The following is a 22083-nucleotide window of genomic DNA, read 5'->3' as shown; positions in this document are numbered from 1 at the left end:
CTCTCTGCGCTCCTCCCAGCGGACATTTCTCCTCTGGTCACTGCTGTGGTCACAACCTGTCTGTCTGTTCCCACATGGAAGGGTTGACGTTGCTAGACTTCATGTCACGTTAGCAGACGTCTTTATAAACACAGAGTTGGTGTGCCAACAGGCCTGGTGCCTGAAGCCAGCTCCCCATAGAGCAGGTCCGTGGGGATCCTGCCATCTTCCACTCTGTGGGCATCACCAAGCCAGAGCAGATGTATATCTAAAGGAGCGTCTCCACCCAACATCGTTCTACCCGGACACTGAGGTCCAGCGCCGAGGGCCTTCTGGCGGTTCACTGCTAGAAGCCAAGTTACAGGGAACTAGGTAGAGGGCCTTCTCGGTAGTGGCACCTGCCCGGTGGAACGCCCTCCCAGCAGATGTCAAAGAGAACAACTACCAGACTTTTAGAAGACATCTGAAGGCAGCCCTGTTTAGGGAAGTTTTTAATGTTTGATGCATTACTGTGTTTTGATATTTTGCTGGGGGCTGCCAGGAGTGGCTGGGGAGGCCCAGCCAGATGGGTGGGGTATAAATAATAAATTATTATAATTATGTCGCTGAAACCGGAGTGTGAACATGCTGGGAATGTGAGCTTGGGAGAGCACTTGTTTAAGACTCTGTCCTGCCATGCCATGCCCAAAATCTCCCTAACGCCGTGCACAATGAAGGCATTGAGGTGTCGCTCCTGGTGGGTACAAGCTGCCCACACCTCACTACCATCAAGCACATACCCGCCAACATTTCTCCGATGAGTATAGGGACGTCCCATTCCATAATGATAATTTTACTGTTTATACCCCACACATCTTACTGGGCTGCCCCAGCCACTCTGGGTAGCTTCCAACATACAGTGGAACCTCAGTTTTCGAGCGTCTTGGAAGCCGAACAATTCGGAACCTCACTGTCGAAAACCCAGAAGTAATCGCTTACGTTTTCAAACACGCCTGAGAAGTCGAACGGCTTCTGAGGCATGTTTCTCCATTTTTTCAATGGATTTTGCCAACCACCCATGGATCCTCGGTTTTCAAACGTTTTGGAAGTCGAATGGTCTTCTTGAACAGATTACGTTCGAAAACCGATGTTCCACTGTATATAAAAACATAACAAAACATTAAAAAACCTTCCCTATACAGGGCTACCTTCAGATGGCTCAGGGGTCAGATAACTCCATACCCTCCAACATTTCTCCAGTGAAAATAGGGATGTCCTAAGGAAAAGTGGTGGGACATGGGTGGCGCTGTGGTTTAAACCACAGAGCCTAGGACTTGCCGATCAGAAGGTCTGCGGTTCGAATCCCTGCAACGGGGTGAGCTCCTGTTGCTCGGTCCCTGCTCCTGCCAACCTAGCAGTTCGAAAGCACATCAAAGTGCAAGTAGATAAATAGGTACCACTCTGGTGGGAAGGTAAACAGCGTTTCCGTGCGCTCCTCTGGTTCGCCAGAAGCTGTATGCCGGCTCCCTCGGCCAGTAAAGTGAGATGAGTGCCACAACCCCAGAGTCGGTCACGACTGGACCTAATGGTCAGGGGTCCCTTTACCTTTACTTTAAGGAAAAGTGGGACATTCGGGGATCAAATCAGGGATGGCTTCTCTAAATCAGGGACATCCCTAGAAAATAGGGACCCTTGGATGGTCTGATAAGCATCGTACTCAACATGCAAGCCTGGTAGACCTTCATATTTGGACAATCACACAATCCGCTTTCAATACTGTTTTTCGGAAGAAGGAGGGGGAAAGAGGTGGAGGGGGGAAAGGTGAGTGGGAGGTGGGGTCGGGTGGCGATGTTTCTATTTTACTTAGTATATGTAGGGTTTGGTGTCAGCGTTGCTTGTGCAGGTTCTTTGCTGTTCACTTGTGTTCCTTTGGTGGTGAGAGAGGTTGGGGTTGGCCTAGGGTGTGGTTGTTTGTTTGTGGTTGGCTGTGTTACTGGGAAACTGGAAGGCAGGTGAGAGACCTACCAAACCTAGCAATTCACTGACAAATGTATCTATGTATCTAGTGGTACCTCTGGATGCGAACAGCATCTGTTCCGGAGCTCCGTTCGCATCCTGAAGCAAACACAACCCGCGTCTGCGAGGGTCATGATTCGCATGCGTGCGACGGCATTTGAACGTCTGTGTGAATGGCGAAACCCAGAAGTAATGTGCTCCGTTACTTCTGGGTCGCCGCAGAGCGCAACCCGAAGAGGTCTTAACCTGAAGCGACTTCAACCCGAGGTATGACTGTACTGGCTCAATGGGAAAACTTTAGAAATTCATATAAAATCACTCCAGTGACGGATTTACACCATTCCAATGTTGTTCTACTCAGAAGGAAAATGGCTAGCAGGGGATAAGCTTGGGACATGGGCAGGGGCACCCATAATCCCTGAAGCGGAGACCACATACTCAGCAGCCCCACTGCCTGGGTGATAAAATGTAAATACTTACCATTGTTTCACCTAAAGATTGGAAGGTGGAGGTCGTGTGAGACAAGCCTGGTGCTTGGGTTTCTGCCAGAAGACCCCTCCCAATTTATGACATAGTTATGACAAATGTATGATGTCATGGGTAATTTGGAAAATTTATAAAAATGGGGAGCCATCCTTTGTTCGGGGCTTCTCTCTGCTTCTTCTATGTGGCAGTTTGAAGTCTTTTTGCAACAAAAAAGATCAGGCCAACTGGCCGCTGTTTTGCTGTCTTGCTTGGGACCCCAGACCTCAACCTATAGGAGCCAAGATTAGGCATTTGCGGGGTGCTCCAATTACTCCCTTAAACACCGTCACACCTGCCCTGTGAAACACCCGCCCATCAGATGTCAAGGAGATAAGTAACTATATAACCTTGGGAAGACATCTGAAGGCAGCCCTGCATAGGGAAGTTTTTAATGTTTAATGTTTTATTATGTTTTTGTATATGCTGGAAGCCACCCAGAGTGGCAGGGCAACCCAGACAGATGGGCGGGGTACAAATAATAAAATTATCATTGCAGTGGACGCTCAGGTTGCGAACATGATCCATGTGGGATGCACGTTCACAACCTGCGTCTGCGCATGCGCAGGTTGCTATACGGCACTTCTGCCCATGTGCAAAATGCGATTTAGTGCTTCTGTGCATGTGCGACCGCCGAAACCCGGAAGTAACCCCGTTCCGGTACTTCTGGGTTTCGGCGGTCCGTAACACAAAAAAACGCAACCTGAAGCGTCTGCAACCCAAGGTATGACTGTATTATTTGCTGCTCTGTAGTTGCTACATAGTACAGTGGTACGTCGGGTTAAGAACTTAATTCGTTCTGGAGGTCTGTTCTTAACCTGAAACTGTTCTTAACCTGAGGTACCACTTTAGCTAATGGGGCCTCCCGCTGCCGCCGTGCGATTTCTGTTCTCATCCTGAAGCAAAGTTCTTAACCTGAGGTGCTATTTCTGGGTTAGCGAGTCTGTAACCTGAAGCGTCTGTAACCTGAGGTACCACTTTAGCTAATGGGGCCTCCCGCTGCCGCCGTGCGATTTCTGTTCTCATCCTGAAGCAAAGTTCTTAACCTGAGGTGCTATTTCTGGGTTAGCGAGTCTGTAACCTGAAGCGTCTGTAACCTGAGGTACCACTGTATGTGATAGCACTGGGGCAGCACTGCAGAACAAACCAAAGTCGAATAAAGGCACCCCTAATTCACTATTGTTGTGTCAAGGGAATGCTGCAGAATGCACCCAGAATAAAATCGCCAGTCTGGAAGGACCACAAGTCTCTAATGCTCCTGGGCCACCTTTTCCTGTCGATGAGGAAAGTTTTATCTGTTGAATTTCCGCATGCCCTGAGGCACAAGAGCCCTGAGGCACAAGAACCCTGTGGCTAGGGTTGATGGGAGATGCAGTGCAAAACATCTGGAGGGCACCAGGTTGGGGAAGACTGTCCTACAAGGAAGCAATGCGCTTGTTCACGGGCCATTTGCTCTTCCTTTCCTTGTGTACCTGCAAACATTGCTTGGTTTCTGTTAACTTTATTTGCTCCCTGCCCGCTTTTTCTGTGTTCTGCGAAGGAATAGAAAGGGCCTGTCTGTGTATCTTTCACTGATCATGGCAAACAGGAAAGGTAGCTTAGCAACTACCCTCCATGGTAGAAGGAAACTGGCACATATTAAAAATCAGAGAAAATTAGGAGGGGATCATGCAAGGCCGAGTGGTTCATTGCCGCTGGTGAGCACATGGCTGCCTGACAGCTTTACCCTTCATGAATAGTGGGGGACAGGGGCACCATCTGGGGGGAGGTGAGGGTCTCTCCCAATTTTCAAGGAGGGAGCCAGCCCCCCTCAATATTCCACGGCAGTGTGCACACATTGTGCAGTACCCACCTGCACAATTGCGGGGGCAACCAGTGCACCTGGTGGGGTGATATTGATGGCCAGGGACGTGGGTGGCACTGTGGTCTAAACCACAGAGCCTAGGACTTGCCGATCAGAAGGTCGGCGGTTCGAATCCCTGCGACGAGGTGAGCTCCCATTGCTCTGTCCCAGCTCCTGCCAACCTAGCAGTTCAAAAGCACACCAGCGCAAGTAGATAAATAGGTACCGCTGTGGCAGGAAGGTAAATGGCGTTTCCATGCGCTCTGTTTTTCATCATGGTGTTTCATTGCGCCAGAAGTGGTTTAGTCATGCTGGCCACATGACCCGGAAAGCTGTCTGTGGACAAACGCCGTTTGTCAGCCTGAAAGCGAGATGAGCACTGCAACCCCATAGTCGCCTTTTACTGGTCCTTTGCCATTTACCTTTTATTCATGGCCACCATCTTGGATGGCTTCAAAATAAAATTAAAAAGTTCATGGAGGACAAGGCTATTCCTGGTTACTAGCCACTCTTGGCTATGTTCTACACCCACCATCAGAGGCATTGCGCCCCTGAACATCTGTTGCTGGAGACTCACAGGTGTGGAGGGTGAGAATGAGATGCTGGACCTTAGAGGCCATTGGCCTGGTCCAACATGCTCTTCTTATGTTCTTGTTAAACTAGGCAGTAGCCTATAGGAGAACTCTGGTGGTCCCCCAATGCTACTCTCCAGAGTGCCCTTGGAGATAGGAGTGGAAGCACTATGAAATGGTCCCTCATCTCCCAAATCCTAAAGGTGGTTCAGGGGCCTAATGATACTGAAAGCCGCTGAGAAGTCAAAGAGAACCAACAGGGCTCCACTTCCGCCATGACTCTCCCAACAAAAGTCATGGATCAGAGTTGTTATGTATTGAGGTTCTCACCCTGGCCACCGGGGGGGATTGTGTATACTGTGGTACCTCGGGTTAAGAACTTAATTCGTTCTGGAAGTCCGTACTTAACCTGAAACTGTTCTTAACCTGAAGCACCACTTTAGCTAATGTGGTCTCCCACTGCTGCTTCACCACCGGAGCACGATTTCTGTTCTCATCCTGAAGCAAAGTTCTTAACCTGAGGTACTATTTCTGGGTTAGCGGAGTCTGTAACCTGACGTATCTGTAACCTGAAGTGTCTGTAACTCAAGGTACCACTGTATAGTTTTCACTCAGGTCCATGTAAGTTAATTTAGGTGGGAAACCCAGGGCTGTTGAAACCCAGGGCTGTTTATAGGCCAGCTGCCTATAAAAGCAGGCCAGCTGAGCTGTTTGCTGTTCAGTTCAGTTCCAGCTTTGTTGTTGTTGTTGTTTAGTCGTTTAGTCGTGTCCAACTCTTCGTGACCCCATGGGCCAAAGCACGCCAGGCACTCCTGTCTTCAAGTGCCTCCCGCAGTTTGGTCAAACTCATGCTGGTAGCTTCGAGAACACTGTCCAACCATCTCGTCCTCCTCTGTCGTCCCCTTCTCCTTGTGCCCTCCATCTTTCCCAACATCAAGGTCTTTTCCAGGGAGTCTTCTCTTCTCATGAGGTGGCCAAAGTATTGGAGCCTCAGCTTCAGGATCTGTCCTTCTAGTGAGCACTCAGGCCTGATTTCCTTCAGAATGGAGAGGTTTGATCTTCTTGCAGTCCATGGGACTCTAAAGAGTCTCCTCCAGCACCATAATTCAAAAGCATCAATTCTTTGGCGATCAGCCTTCTTTATGGTCCAGCTCTCACTTCCATACATCACTACTGGGAAAACCATAGCTTTAACTATACGGACCTTTGTTGGCAAGGTGATGTCTCTGCTTTTTAAGATGCTGTCTAGGTTTGTCATTGCTTTCAGTTCCAGCTTACTTATAAAGAACTACTTGGAGAAATCTCTGTGTCGTCTGCTATGTCCACCCACTACCTAATAAGAGTGACCAAAGCAATTTTGGTCCCCAAACCAGGCCTGAAGTCAGGTTGAAATGAGTTCCAATGGGCATTGAAGTGTAAAGTTCTCAGGCCAATTAAAAGCATTCACAGCCTAAAGCACACTTCCTTGTAACTGAAAAGCCTTGTAACTGAAAAGCGGACACCTTGTGCCACACCCAAAAGAGATATTTTGTCAAGTAACTGGAGAAAGGCAGCTACCTACATTCTTGTTAGACCATGCAATTAGGCTGAAAGAAAATAAAAGCATAATAAATGATTGTGTCCTTGTTCTGGCTATTCTTACTATGTAGTAGAAGAGTAGCCCCATATTTTCCGCAACTCCATTTTTTCATTAATCTCTCAGTTAGCAAGAAAAGAAAATGTGTTTAGAATCATCAAATGGGCGATAAAAATCCCAGTGATTCTCATGGGTTGGGTGTCGGAATTTTGTTGCCTTTACTTTTGCAATGTTATTGAGAGTTCTGTCTTTCCTATGAGTAAATCCACTCATGCCCTACATCTTCATTCTAAGAAACATTGTGGATGACATACACAGCACAAGGCTCCTTTTTATTAATTCTTAAACAAATTTCCAGTAACAAAATTACCTAAATATTTATGTATTCTAAAAAGCTATATGCTTTTCCATAATCTTAGGTCCAAGGCATCATCTTTCAGATATTAGAATATGGGCCAAGCAATGTTTGACTTGATTAGGAAGGGTGATGGCAATGAGGACTTCCGGACCCTCTCTTGTTGAATGTGTGCAAATCTGAAAGAGAAGGAAGAAAACACCAGTCACTCAGACCAGAGCTGAGAGAAGACATTCCCACACGTTTCATGGGCAGCTGTTTTGTGGCAAACCACTCTGAGGACCCTGCGGCAGAAAAAACCACTATAAAAATATAAAGCCCTAAACGGCCTCAGTCCAGTATACCTGAAGAAGCGTCTCCACCCCCATCGTTCTGCCCGGACACTGAGGTCCAGCTCTGAGGGCCTTCTGGCAGTTCCCTCACCGCGAGAAGTGAAGTTACAGGAAACCAGGCAGAGGGCCTTCTCGGTAGTGGCACCCGCCCTGTGGAACGCCCTCCTACCAGATGTCAAAGAGAAGAACAACTACCAGACTTTTAGAAGACATCTGAAGGCAGCCCTGTTTAGGGAAGCTTTTAATGTTTAACAATACTTTGTTGGAAGCCGCCCAGGGTGGCTGGGGAAACCCAGCCAGATGGGCAGGGTATAAATAATAAATTATTATTATTATTATTATAAACAAGCAACTGTTAGGGCCAAATGATACACACTACTACTAGTAGCAGCAGCAGCAGCAGCTTTGGGTAATGGTTTTCATTGGGACCATGAAGTGGTGTTAAAGGGTTTTAAAAAGCCTCTGCCCTTCTTGTGGTCCCAATCCTGATCAGGCTTTCCTGCAGCTGCTTTTTAAAGTGATTTGCTTGGGGAAAGAGGCTAGGCTATGTAAGGGCACTGGTAATGCCGCAGGTGGCGCTGTGGTCTAAACCACTGAGCCTCTTGGGCTTGCCGATCAGAATGTTGGCAGTTCGAATCGCTCAATGGTGGTTAGCTCCCGTTGCTCTGTCCCGGCTTCTGCCAACCTAGCAGTTTGAAACCACACCAGTGGAAGTAGATAAATAGGTACCACTGCAGTGGGAAGGTAAACGGTGTTTCCATGCACTTTGGTTTCCCTCACGGTGTCCCGTTGCGCCTTGAAGCAGTTTAGTCATGGTGGCCACATGACCCGGAAAGCTGTCTGCAGACAAACGCTGGCTCCCTCGGCCAGAAAGCGAGATGTGCGTCGCAACCCCATAGTTGCCTTTGACTGGACTTCACCGTCCAGGGGTCCTTTACCTTTACCTTTTTACCTACTAACCATTCAAGGAAATTGCATCAAAATCAACACCATTTACATTCGCCATGCAGCTGTCCATAGGAGATGGGTCATGGGTGGAGGACAAGCTTGTTTGTAAGTGATTTGTATATTGCAAGGAACCTGTGTACACCAGTCTTTCTTCTCAATGGCGTACTTGATGGCAGGGCTGTGGAACCTCAAGTCTAGGCCTCTCTGCCTGACACTTGGGACCCACCCCAGGCCATGCCCCTTCTCCAGTCCATTCCCACACCCCAGGCCACAATCCAAGCAGCCCTGTCTCTCTCCCACCTTGACGGTTTTTCCCTGGCTGGACTTTGCCTTTGAAGATTAATAACAAACCTTCTTTGTCTGGACAGAGGATAGAGAGAGGTGTCTTGAAATTAGACTACTGGGCAAAGGTAAGATTCGCATTCGCCACTCTAGCCACTTTTGCCTCTGACCAAGCCTGTTTTGATATTTTGCTTCTGGCCCAGCACACCTCTGGCATGTGAGTGTTGCCCAGAGGGGAAATGACCCCTGCACTCAAAAATGTCTCCCATTCCTCCTGTATAGTTAACATTTATAAGCAGATCAGTTAGTTACAGCATAGTGCTGACAACACCAAGGTTGCAGGTTTGATCCCCGTAAGGGACACCTTAATTGGGGGGGAGGACGAGGAGGTCCTCAGGGTCTTAGCCCAGAAATGGAAGTAAGAAGAAATCACGACAAAAGAAGAATGGCAGACAAAATCAATGGACTATGCAGAATTAGACAAAATGACTGGAAGGATTCGAAACCAGTGGGACCAGAGATTTACAGAAGATTGGAAGAAATACTATTTGAAGAGCAACTATAATCAACAAATTACGCTAGTAGGACTACAAGAAGTTTTGTAAGGAGAAATCTATGAAATATTGCAAAATAGAGAATGAAGAGAGATCAGTTGTGAGATTTAAAGGCAATAATGAAAGTAAGAAATGTATGCTAAGTGATTAGATTGGAAAATTTTCAGATGTGATTGATGGAAGTCCAAAAATAATTGTATAAGATGTAAAAGTATGTTTAATTATTTGAAAATGGTATGTTAAAAAACTAATAACAAATTTATCTACCAAAAAATAATAATAGGAGGTCCTCAGTGTCCCTTCCAACTCTATAATTCTATGATTTAACACTGTAAATGAAACCAACCTTCTTAGAAGATCCCCATGTCTTTTCTTTTGTTGATGTCCCTCTTGAGTTGGCAAAGGGCACAATGAGGGCAGAACCACATAGCACAGAAGTCCCCCAGGAGAGATCCCTGTTGAGTAGAAGAGCATTTTCAGGTGCCATTATTGTTGTGGGAAGAGAAACGATACACACAGCAGAAGAAAACTCGCAAGGGGACTTAGGGTTAACCACCCATTAACAGGGGAGGGTGCAACCAACACAGTGGAGTAATCATATTATAATAATAATTTATTATTTATACCCCACCCAACTGGCTAGGTTTCCCCAACCACTCTGGGCAGCTTCCAACAAAAGATTAAAAATACATTAAAACATCAGTCATTAAAAACTTCCCTAAACCTTGGTTCTCAAACTTAATCCATTCCAGAAGTCAGGTTTTTTTTTTTGTTTTTTTTTTACCTCAAACATGCATATTTTATTAAGGGTTTTCTTGTTTTACAGTGTAGGTGTAATGCCTCGTATTTTTTTTTCCCCATGTAACATTTTTACAAATGCATTTCATTTGTTGAGGCATTAGGGGGAGAAGGAAAAAAAAAAAGGCGGGGTGGAGGGAGGGGAGATGGATGGGGGTGGGGGTGGGTAGCGGTGTTTCTATTATGTTTAATGTATGTAGTTGGTGTCAGCGTGCTTGTGTTGTTCACTTGTGTTCCTTTGGTGGTGAGAGAGGTTGGGGTTGGCCTAGGATGTGATTGTTTGTTTGTGATTGGCTGTGGTGATCTTTGTTTTTGTGTGTGAGTGAGGTGGGTGGGTGTTTTGGATCAGGTTAGCCATATTGATTTGTATGCTGTTGGTGGATTTTTGTCATTGTCCTGTTGGGCTGTGTATGTGATAAAGGGGAGCCATACCGGGGTGAAGGTGTCTTCTTCTGTTTGTCCCCGTGTCAGTTTCAGTTTATTAGTTAATTTTTCTAGTAGGGCTGTTTCCCATACCATTTGGTACCATTGGTCCATGCTTACTCCTGACAGGTCTCTCCAGTGTCTGGTTATGGTGTTTCTGGCTGCTGAAAGTAGGTGGGTTATGAGTTCTTTGTGGTGTAAATGGGCATTGTTGTCTTGGAAGTTCCAGAAGTCAGTTCAAATCCTGAAACCATTTGAAAACCAAGGCGCAGCTTCCAATTGGCTTCAGGAGCTTCCTGCACTCAAGCAAAAGCTGCGTCGGACATTCGGCTTCCAAAAAATGTTCAAAAACCAGAACACTTACCTGCAGGTTTCCAGCATTCAGGAGCCGATTTGTTCGTCAACTAAGCCATTCAAGAACCAAGGTTCCACTGTACATACATTTGCACGTAAGTCATTACTGCAAAAACAACACACCCCTCTTTCTTCACTTTTTAAGTGCCCCCCACTCACTTTTTTAAAGAACGGATTTTTCCACCATGAAAATGTGGTGGCACCAGCCCTCCTTGCATTCCCCTTCATTGCCCCACGATGCATCTGAGCAAGGCCATGGCCTCATGGCATGATCTCCTTCCAGATGTTGCTGTGGTGATGGGAAACAGAGCTGCTCCCAAGGAACCCTCTGTCCCACAAAATAATGAATCTGGAAGGACGTTGTGTCAGGGCATCCTCAGATGCATTTTATGTCACACTGGCTCAGAGGAGAGCAGAATCACTGCTGCCACTTTTTCAGGGTGAAAGGACCTCAGGTCAGTGAAGTAAAACACCTGCTTTGCATGCAGAAGATTCAATCCTCAGCATCTCCAGGTAGGACTGGGGAAGATTTCCTACCTGAAACCCTGGGAGGGCCACTGTAGATGACACTGAGCCAGATGGCCCAATGATCTAATTCAGGCACACCCAAACTCGGCCCTCCAGCTGTTTTGGAACTACAGTTCCCATCATCCCTGACCACTGGTCCTGTTAGCTAGGGATGATGGGAGTTGTAGTCCCAAAACAGCTGGAGGGCCGAGTTTGGGAGTGACTGGCCTAATCCAAGCACATCCAACTTCCATTAGGTTGCGATCCACCATCCAGTATCCAAGCTGAGAGTTCCTCTTCCGTACGTGTACATAGGATTCAAGTTCACACACTTACCGGGATCCCATATTTTGTCCGGTAGACGGACCTCATTGCCATGCTTGAGCCACAGAGGCAGCATTCATCCATAGCCGATGCTATCTGGCATCCCAAAATAAGGGGGCAAAACAGCCCACAGAGGCCTGGGTAGAGACAGAACAGACATGAAATGCCTCTCTAGGAGATCACTCGGGAGTGTGGAAGCAAGGCGAAGGTTAGCCACAACTAGAGTAATGGATAAGCCTTATGAAGCATCACAGGTTCTAGCAAAAGTTCTTAGAGGGCCTGCCCTTTGTGAACATTTGTCTATATTGCCTTACAGAACTACAGTTCTTAGAGTGGTATAACAATCCATCTTTCTTCTCAGGGAATTATGGAAACTGTCCAGGGCTGGATTTACGTTTGATGAGGCCCTAAGCTACTGAAGGTAATGGGGCCCTTTATATGTCCAGCTGTCCTTTGTCAACAACAAATTGTCACTGTTTTTTGTGTTGAATATATGCTATATGGTAATTTAAGTACCTAATAGGTATCTAAAACCATTTGCACGTTGCCATGCAACCAGTCCATGCAGTATGTAGGCACCCTAAATATAGAAATGAGCAAACCAGTGATATTTTAGGGAGCAGGCTAGCAGGCGGGGCCCATTACTTACATCATAGGAGCCCACACAACACAATACACTGTTGCTATATGTAGGTTTTATTTTACTTATTTTTTATCTTCTATTTTGGAAATGTACATCCAGGTTTTTTCCCTTTAATTTTTTTGGGGGCCCCAAGAGAGCGGGGCCCTAAGCTATAGCTTGTTTAGCTTATACAGTACATAAATCCGGCACTGGAACTGTCACTCTCGGAGGGGAACAGGGGACTCCTAACAACTCTCAGCACCCTGAACAAATTACAGTCCCCAGGATTCTCTGCAGGAAGCCGTGGCTGTTTAAAGTGGTATGATCCTGCTTTCAATGTACAGTGCAGATGGGGCCTAAGCGATAGCAAGGGTTACAAGTTTTATTATTGTCTGTGACAGATTAACATGGAGAATTTGAGAGAGTGGCAGAAATAATCAAGCAGAGGATAGGTACTTCTTTCCTTTTCTTTGATGGAGTTCCTGTCTATTTCAGGGCTGCACTCCCACCGGGGAAACTTTCTGTGGGTCACATGACAGCGGTGGGTGGGGCCGGGGTAAAAGTGGGTGGAGCACTGGATGTAAATTTTAACTATGTATAGTAGGTTATGTTCTCCACACAATTCTCTATCCTCCGTCCAGGGAATCAGAGTTGAGGACACATTTTAGTCCGATAAGGGTGTTCCACGAGGGTGTGGAGCAAGGCCAGCAAGGGGTGTGATCTGGGGAGGGTGTGTACCCTGGGGAGAGTCCCAAGGGGCAGACAGAGAGGCTGCATTTTCCCCCTGGGCCTGAGATCCCCCATTCCAGTGTAGATTGGGGAGGTCTAGTCCTGATTTGCCCATCTGATGTGAAGCCCGTCTGCAAAACTGCAGCAACGCAGAGATAATTTATTACAGTCGGAGACCAGCTTATAAAACACACTTGGGGATACAATCCCAGAAGGAAAACAAACATTTAAAACAATGTGCAACAATAAATTTAAAATTTATAAATGTGATAAGCTTATAGACACTTAAAACTGTAAGATAAGCTACCACAGAGAGATGACCCAGAGTCACCCATGGAAGCGAGTTTGGGGATTTTCTTAAGGAACTAGTTTGGGTCGGGGGATGGTCTGCGCCTACAGATCTGTACACAGAATCTGGCAACCATGTGGGCCGTCTTATGATCTTTGCCTGACAGGAAAAGGTCAAATTTTTGCTTTTGCGGAAGGTCAGCGAGCCTCACCAGCAGGGGATCAGTGGTCTCACTACGTGCCTCTTCATAAAAGGGACATCTAAAGAACAAGTGCTCTGGGCTTCCTATATCCCCCAATGAACAGGCGCAAAGTCTCTGAGTATATGGGACTTTTTAAAAGGTGAGGAGATTTCACCCCTCCCATATCCAAGAATCTCCTGAGGTCTCTGCTGACTCTACAGAGAGGAGGAGCAATGTACTGCTCTCTACTTAATTATTTTTTTTTTTTTAAAATGATATTTATTATCATTTTTGAAAAATACAAATAACAAAGATACATACATAACGAAAAATTACAGAAAAGGAAAGAGAGAAAAAAAAAAAAAAAAAGAAAAAAAAATGTCACCTTTTAATTCCCATTTTCAGAAACTTCTTTTCTGGACTTCCCCACGCCTCCCCTTCTTGTATTCCATTTCCCATATTTATTCAGCAAGTTTTAACCTTAATATCATCACTTGTTTTAACCATTATTTCAATATTGTATTTGCTTTAATCTAATCAAAGATACTTAAACTATATATCTTGTTCATATATAAACAGGGTAGAAGAGCAGAAAGAATATAGAATAAAAATAAAAATGTTTTTCCTAAGGTTGTCCCTAGTTCCCGTCCACGAATTCCCCATTTTATTATTAAAGAATAAGATAAAAAAAGGAAAAAAGAATTTTTATACTGCATAGATCCCCTTCGGGCTCCCAAACCCTCCTTTTCCATCCCCAATTTTCACCCCAAACCTAGGTCCATAAGTCTATCTTTTTAACCCGGTGCCCTAACGTCCGAGGCTCTCAGGTCCCCTTCAGTCCCTCTCAGCCGGCTTTTTTGAAGATCTTTTATATTAAATACCCAAACTCGAAAAAGTACCTTCCCAATACTGTCAATAATTTTTTCAGCCAAGTCAAGTTGTTTAAGTGTGAAACTCTGTCTTTGTTTCTTAAGTTCATACATCCCAACTAGTCCAGCTTTCACTCTGGTCGGGTTTGAAGTCATCTTGATAGGTCCTCGGCTCTCATTTATCTTCTGTATCCCTTCGGCCGTCCCTTGTTTGACAAGTGTCTTTTCCTCCTCTTCTTTCTCTAATTTCCTTTCTTGTCCAGCTGCCGATGTTTTGAGTATCAGGCCCTTTTCCATCTCAGTGATTTTATTCTCTTTTGGTTTCAGCTTTAAAGGGCTTGTAGACCAAACATGACCTTGCTCATACGTCTCTTGCAGCTTTCTCATGAGAACAACCAGCTCTTGCAGCTCTGCTCGCATTTCCCGACATATTTCCATCTTGTAATATCCGTAGATCCCCTCTAGAGGGATTCTTGTTACTTAGTATTCCTTTCACTTTCGACCCAAAAGTCAATGTTATTTGTATCAATTTTCCTTTACTTTAAATTACTTTATATCCAGATCATCGGCTAAGAGTTAAAACTTTCAGTTATTCCCAGACCTTGACAGCTAATCTGACAGCTGTCAAAGGCTTGTAAATCCACCGCAGGCTCTTTCACAAATTACTCCCAGTCTTTAGAAAAGTGGTACTTAATCCAAATATCTAAACTCTTGCCCTCCAGCACGATAACTTAATCTTTTAAAATCCGTGGAGTTAATATCTTTTATCCGATCACTAAAAAGTGAGCGACGACTCTTCTCACAACCTTAGTTGACAGATCTTTGCTGTTAAGCTGTTTACAATGGGGGTGAGGCGGACTTCCTCTTTTCACCTACCCCCGCTCGTGCCAAATCCAAATATAAATAATTTCAAAAGTTCAGTTCCAGATTACTCACGGGTTGTTGCTCTTAAATTTAAGTCCGAATTTTAGACGGAAGAAGTCAGCGCTGTCCGGCAAATGGCATGCGGCTTCACTCAGCGGGGGAAGCAGAAGACTCACAGCACCACGCCGCTCCCCGGCACCCGTTCCGTAGCCTTTAAAAAGGCTCCTTCGCGGGTCGGGAGGGCGCTAACGGTGCCCGCCGAGTCACCACGTCCCCGGTCATTCGCGCCCGAGGTTTTTAAGGGTCCCCGTGTCGCCGGCACGGCAAGACCCAGCCCCCGCTGAGCAGATTCCCTCCGGAGCTCGGAGGGAATCCGCCATTAGCCGATCGCGCTAACCCGGAAGTCCCCTGCTCTCTACTTAATTAGTCAAGTGAGTTTAGTCTGTGTGTGAGAGAGTCAGTCAGTGTGTCGGAGAGAGAGTGCAAGAGATCGTGTTTATAGATAAGATTGCTGCTAAGAGCAGCTGCAGGCACTCAGAGTATAGCATTGATGTATGCTCAGAATATTTAGCTCTGTATATAGTTTTGTATTATAGCTGTAGTTATAGAATAAAAGGAGGATACTTTACAGAGCTGCTCTCCGAGTGGTTTATACTCTGCAAGACTCTGCAAAACGCTGCTGCGCAACGACTGTATAATTGAGACAGTGAATCCGGTGCTCTCAGCTCCAAGCTGTGAGTCCACAGCACTGTGACCTGTTCCTGTGGGAAAGGAGGTCTCTGGCAGTGCTACCCAGCTCGCCTAGCCCAGTCGGGGCTGTAGTGCATGAGTCCAGTTGGTACACTGGCTCAAGGGCAATGCTGACATCGGTTATGGGCCCAGTCGTCTGACCAGTCGTTGTTCCAGTCATCCCAGTCGTCCCAGTCGCCAGAGGTGTCTGTTGCTGATCGCTGGACGGCGGAACGGAGGCTGCATGCTGGACTGATTTGTGGTGCCTAGAAGCAGAGCTGTGTTGGAGCAGAGTGCTCAAGCTGCCGCTGTTGCTGTTGCTGCTGCTTGAGGTATGTTGCTGACTGCCAAAGAAAGAAGATAGCATCCCTGTTTGTCTGTTAATTGCGCTCTGAGTGGGAGAGAGAGTGGCTGAAGAAGTCCAAGGCTTTATCTGTGTTTGCACGAGGGAAGTGTCTTGCTCTAAGTAATAGCAGACATGGCCTGTGCACATTCTGGCCAGATGGCTCTATCCTTTCCCCTCCTCACGCCTGAAAACTATGCAGTTTGGCAAGTTAAGATGAAAGCGCTTTTGCAGAGGGAAAAGCTATTTCACACGATAGAAGACGACCCTCCAGATAAGGATGATGATGATTGGGCTGAGTGGCATGCTGCAGATATGAAAGCCCGAGGGACAATTGTGTTGAGTGTTTCAGACCACTTGCTGGTGAACTTAGAGGGTCAAGAGACTGCACAAGCTGTTTGGCATAAGTTGAGAGATATGCATCTGAGACAAAATGCTGGTTCCAGTGTGATTTTCTTCAAGAAGCTGTGCAGGTTGCAGTTGCAGAAAGGTGGTGATTTGCCTAGCCATCTATCTCAGTTAAAGCGTTTCAGACAGGACCTTGTTCAGCGAGACCTGGCTATTTCAGAGGCTGTGTTTGCAATGCTGATGATAAATAGCCTAGATGAGTCTTATGATGGAGTAGCTGCCCAGATTTCTACAATGCCTTCTGACTGGCTAACAGATGATTATGTGTCTAGCGTGCTCTTGAATGAGTGGGATCGCAGACAGGCCGTTACAGAAAGCCGGGACAATGGTGCTGTTAAAAATGTGCTTGAAAATGTGCCTGAGTCTTCAGCAGGGGAAAGTGAAAGTGAAACTGCTGCTGTTAAAGCACTAAAGTTGAGGCGGTGCTTTTCATGTGGAGCACAAGGCCATTTGAGTTTCCAGTGCTGCAAGAAATCTTCAAAGAAGAAGGGAAACTTCAGAGGCAGAGGGGGAGGAGGACGTAATCCCCAAGCACCTGCTACTTCAAAGGCCTTGATCTCTCACTGCTGCAATCAACGTGGGCGGAGTTTCTTTGTTATCGACTCTGGCTGTTCCAACCACGTAGCCAAAGATAAAGATCTCTTTGTTCAGCTTGAGAAGCAAGAGAAAGAAATTCATCAAGCAGATGGGACACTTCTCACGAGTGAGGCTAAGGGAACTGTGTTCTTAAAGAGCCTGAATGCAACTATTAAGAATGTCCTGTATGCGCCTGATATTCAGGACAATTTGTTGAGTGTTTCCCAGCTTGATCATCAGGGTTTTAAGGTGGTGTTTGCTAAATCTCGCTGTGAAATTCGTCGAGATGGCAAGCTCATTCTATATGCAAAATGTGTAAATGGTCTGTATCAATTGCCTTTTGTTTCAGGTACAGGTACTGCAGAAGCAACTGAGAAAGAGTGTTGCAATTTGTCTGTTGATAAGAATGAAAAGTTGCATGACCAATGTATTCATTATTACCACCGTGTTTATGGTCATTTGAATTTCCAGGCTGTGGCAAAAATGCCTGATATGGTTCAGGGTATGAAGCTGAAAGAATGTCCCTACCACATGAAATGTGTTTCTTGTGCTGAGAGTAAGGCAAGGCAAGCTCCCAAAGGTACAGAGTCTGGGAGAGAGGCCAAGAAACCATACGAAGTCATTCATGCAGACTTAGTGGGGCCTCTAGCGCTCTCTAGAGGCAATTCAAGGTTTTTCATGGTTTTGATAGACTCCTACTCTAAATATGCATGGGTCTATTTGCTGCAGAAAAAGTCTGAAGCCTTTACTAAGTTTCGTCAGTTTTGTAAATGGCTCAGGAATGTACATAATGAGGATGTACATTGTTTTTTCACTGAGGCTTTTCTTTCTGAACAGGGCATTGAGCATAGGACTGCCACGCCCAGATCGCCCTGGCAGAATGGTTTATGTGAGAGAATGAACCAGACCCTGCAGCAAGGAATCAGAACACTGTTACATGATTCGGGGCTGCCCAATCCCTTTTGGGCCGAAGCTCTTTCGTTTTTCTGTCACGTGTATAACAGGAGGTACCAGTCTAGTATAAATTGCACCCCATATGAGATGCTCCATGGAAGGAAGCCATGTGTGAAGCACTTTAAAATTTTTGGTTCGGAGGTTTGGGTGCACACCTCGCAGGGTGACAAACTGAGTAAGCGTGGAGAACATGGTGTTTTCCTAGGATATGAGAAAGGGTCTTATCGTGTCCTGATCACAGACACGAAAACCATAAGGCTGACCAGGAGCATTGACGACAACCCACAATGGGACAGAGTTGGCGTTTTTCAGTGCCATCCCATTTGTGATGATGGTGCAAAAGGGGCAAAGAAAGTTAAGAGGGAGGCAAGTTCTGATGTGATCGATAATTCTGATGCCAATGTAGATCCAAATGATGGCACAGATTATCAGAGCCCAAAAGCCTCAGGTGAGTCTGACGCTGATTCAGACTTAGCAGCTTCATATACTTTAGCTCCCCATTCTCCCAAAGAGGAGGAAGCACCAGAACAAAAAGATCAAAGAGTTTTGCGCAGATCTGAGAGAGCAACCAAGGGTGTACCACCGAAAAGGTTTTCTGAAGAGTTTGCAAAGGCTGCGGTCACATGCAACTCTGGTGGGGTTTTTAAACCAGACATGAAGTGTGCTGAGAGTAGTAGCACAAAACGCTGCATTTATTTCCTTACCTGATATTAGAAGGAAAGCGTGTATTTGAGTTCTGAAAATGGTTTGTTCAAATCTGCCTAATTAGAAATGTCAATTTGTATTTGAGAGGAAGAAATGTGTGTGAAGATTTTTCCAGAAGCTGCTTATTCATTTGTGTATTCACAATGTGTATTTTGTGTAAACTACAGGTTGAGATTTATGCTTTAACTCTTTCCTAATAGACACAGAGTGGTTGAAGTAACTGTTTAATGATGTGATAAAGTGTCTTAGATAAAGGGGGAGAAAGATACCTGCAAATATGTTACCAAGGTTGTAAGCAGAGAACAACTTTTGGAGTGTGTGTGTAAATTGCAGTTATGTTAAAGATTCTTGAATGGTCGGATGAAATGGGGGAGGATGAGGAGATTTCACCCCTCCCATACCCAAGAATCTCCTGAGGTCTCTGCTGACTCTACAGAGAGGAGGAGCAATGTACTGCTCTCTACTTAATTAGTCAAGTGAGTTTAGTCTGTGTGTGAGAGAGTCAGTCAGTGTGTCGGAGAGAGAGTGCAAGAGATCGTGTTTATAGATAAGATTGCTGCTAGGAGCAGCTGCAGGCACTCAGAGTATAGCATTGATGTATGCTCAGAATATTTAGCTCTGTATATAGTTTTGTATTATAGCTGTAGTTATAGAATAAAAGGAGGATACTTTACAGAGCTGCTCTCCGAGTGGTTTATACTCTGCAAGACTCTGCAAAACGCTGCTGCGCAACGACTGTATAATTGAGACAGTGAATCCGGTGCTCTCAGCTCCAAGCTGTGAGTCCACAGCACTGTGACCTGTTCCTGTGGGAAAGGAGGTCTCTGGCAGTGCTACCCAGCTCGCCTAGCCCAGTCGGGGCTGTAGTGCATGAGTCCAGTTGGTACACTGGCTCAAGGGCGATGCTGACAAAAGGATCCTTCCAGAACCAGATCAGATCAGATCAGATCAGGTCAGATCACTTCCTGGTGCAACTGGACTTCTCTGCGACCCTTCCCCTCTGCAGGGAGGTGGGACCGATTCGGATGGTCCGCCCCCACCACTTAATGGATCCAATTGGCTTCCAGAGAGTGGTAGGGGATGTTTTATCCCAAGTTGATGGCCTTTCAGCTGATTCCCTGGTGGCCCGCTGGAAAGCAGAGTTAACCAGGGCTATTGACTGTCTGGCTCTGAAGCACCCTCTCCGATTGCATGGAGCCCGGACAGCCCCGTGGTTTTCCCCGGAGCTGAGGGTGATGAAGCAATCGTTGAGACGGCTAGAGCGCCAGTGGCGGAAAACTCATTCTGAATCAGACTGGACACGGGCTAGAGCTCAACGTCGAGCCTACCAAGTGGCAATGGCGACGGCGAACAGGGCCTTCTTCACCGCCTCCATTGCATCTGCAGAAAACAGCAGCAGGAGACTTTTTCAGGTGGTTCGCAATCTATCGGAACCACCTGCACCACCGGGGCCTGGTAGGGACCCCAAGATCTCCTGCAATGCTTTTGCAAAGCTTTTTTGCAGATAAAGTCGCTCAGATTCAGAAGGAGGTAGACTCCGCTGTGGGAGCAGGGCCAGGGCGGGAGAGTGCTAGAGTTCTGTCTAGTCCTGTTACATGGGATCAATTCCAATCTGTTACCTCCGAGGATGTGGACAGGCTGCTTGGACAAGTGAAACCGACCACCTGTCTCCTTGATCCTTGCCCATCCTGGCTGATAAAAGCGAGCCGGGAAGGGCTGGGCGATGGGCTCTGCGGGGTGGTGAATGCTTCCCTCTGTGAGGGAGCCTTCCCAGACCTGCTGAAAGAGGCGGTCATTAAACTGCTTCTTAAAAAAACATCTTTAGACCCAGCCAATTTGCCCAGTCTCAAATTTACCATTATTGGGCAAGGTGATTGAGCGGGTGGTTGCCAAACAACTCCAAGCACACCTGGAGGATGCGGACCATTTGGATCCCTTCCAATCAGGATTCAGGCCTCACCATGAGACTGAAACTGACTTGGTCGCGCTGGTTGATGATCTCCGGCGGGCTAGGGACAAAGGTGAGAGCTGTTTCCTAGTTCTGCTGGATCTCTCAGCGGCCTTTGACACCATCGACTATAACATCCTTCTGGACCATCTAGAGGGGCTGGGAGCTGGGGGCAGTGTTATACAGTGGTTTCGCTCCTTCCTCCTGGGCCGTGTCCAGAAAGTGGTGGGGGGGGATGAGTGTTCAGACCCCTGGGCTCTCACTTGTGGGGTGCCTCAGGGTTCCGTCCTCTCCCCCATGCTTTTTAATATCTATATGAAGCCGCTGGGAGAGATCATCAGAGGGGTTTGGGCTGGGTGTTCATCAGTATGCAGATGACACCCAGCTCTACCTCTCCTTTAAATCAGAACTAGTCAAGGCAGTGAAGGTCCTATGTCAATGCCTAGAGGCTGTTGGAGGATGGATGGCGGCTAACAGATTGAGGTTGAATCCTGACAAGATAGAAGTACTGTTTTGGGGGGACAGGGGGCAGGCGGGTGTGGGGGATTCCCTGGTCCTGAATGGGGTAACTGTGCCCCTGAAGGACCAGGTGCGTAGCTTGGGAGTCATTTTGGACTCACAGCTGTCCATGGAGGCACAGGTTAATTCTGTGTCCAGGGCAGCTGTCTACCAGCTCCACCTGGTACGCAGGCTAAGACCCTACCTGTCCGCGGACTGTCTTGCCAGAGTGGTGCATGCTCTAGTTATCTCCCGCTTGGACTACTGCATCGCGCTCTACTTGGGGCTACCTTTGAAGGTGACCCGGAAACTGCAATTAATCCAGAATGCGGCAGCTAGACTGGTGACTGGGAGTGGCCGCCGGGACAACATAACACCGGTTCTGAGAGATCTGCATTGGCTCCCAGTACGTTTCCGAGCACAATTCAAAGTGTTGGTGCTGACCTTTAAAGCCCTAAACGGCCTCGGTCCTGTATACCTGAAGGAGTGTCTCTACCCCCATCGTTCAGCCCGGACATTGAGATCTAGTGCCAAGGGCCTTCTGGTGGTTCCCTCATTGCGAGAAGTAAGGTTACAGGGAACCAGGCAGAGGGCCTTCTCGATAGTGGCGCCTGCCCTGTGGAACGCCCTCCCAGAAGATGTCAAAGCAATAAACAACTATTTTACTTTTAAAAGACAACTGAAAACTTTAGGGAAGTTTTTAATGTCTGATGCTGTACTGTTTTTAATATTCAGTTGGAAGCCACCCAGAGTGGCTGGGGAAACCCAGCCAGATGGGCGGGGTATAAATAATAAATTATTATTATTATTATTATTATTATTATTATTATTATTATTATTATTATTATTATATAACCAGCAAGGGCAGAGGTGAGCTTCTGGCGAGTGTAAAAGCCCTTCTTGCAACAGCAACACAGTGTCTTCATTGGAGGAGAACTACAGATGGCTGGAGTTGCTTGACAGCAATCAAAGTACAAAGGACAATAAGAATAGCACAACATCTG

General features: G+C 46.6%; 1 protein-coding gene and 1 long non-coding RNA gene across 2 annotated transcripts in view; one reads left to right on the top strand and one right to left on the bottom strand.

Annotated features, from left to right (window-relative positions):
- The window catches only part of LOC309350483, a 300644-nt gene that overhangs the window by 217931 nt on the left and 60630 nt on the right, over nucleotides 1-22083 (top strand). The window contains exon 2 of the long non-coding RNA XR_014160424.1: nucleotides 10605-10827. This is a non-coding gene — a long non-coding RNA (uncharacterized lncRNA). The remainder of the gene's footprint in view (nucleotides 1-10604; nucleotides 10828-22083) is intronic.
- Nucleotides 6794-22083, bottom strand: part of LOC309350394 (placenta-specific gene 8 protein-like) — a 28732-nt gene continuing 13442 nt past the window's right edge. Inside the window, exons 3-5 of the mRNA XM_081877445.1 lie at nucleotides 11377-11501; nucleotides 9305-9413; nucleotides 6794-7021 (exon numbers count right to left, since the gene is read on the bottom strand). Of these exons, the coding sequence (XP_081733571.1) occupies nucleotides 9309-9413; nucleotides 11377-11501 (230 nt within the window). The 3' untranslated portion in view covers nucleotides 6794-7021; nucleotides 9305-9308. The remainder of the gene's footprint in view (nucleotides 7022-9304; nucleotides 9414-11376; nucleotides 11502-22083) is intronic.

The sequence above is a fragment of the Podarcis erhardii genome, assembly GCF_964252035.2.
Source record: "Podarcis erhardii genome assembly, chromosome: 9".
NCBI classification, from domain to species: Eukaryota; Metazoa; Chordata; class Lepidosauria; order Squamata; family Lacertidae; genus Podarcis; species Podarcis erhardii.
Note: the sequence above shows the minus strand (reverse complement) of the source record. Positions and strands in the feature narration are given on the sequence as shown.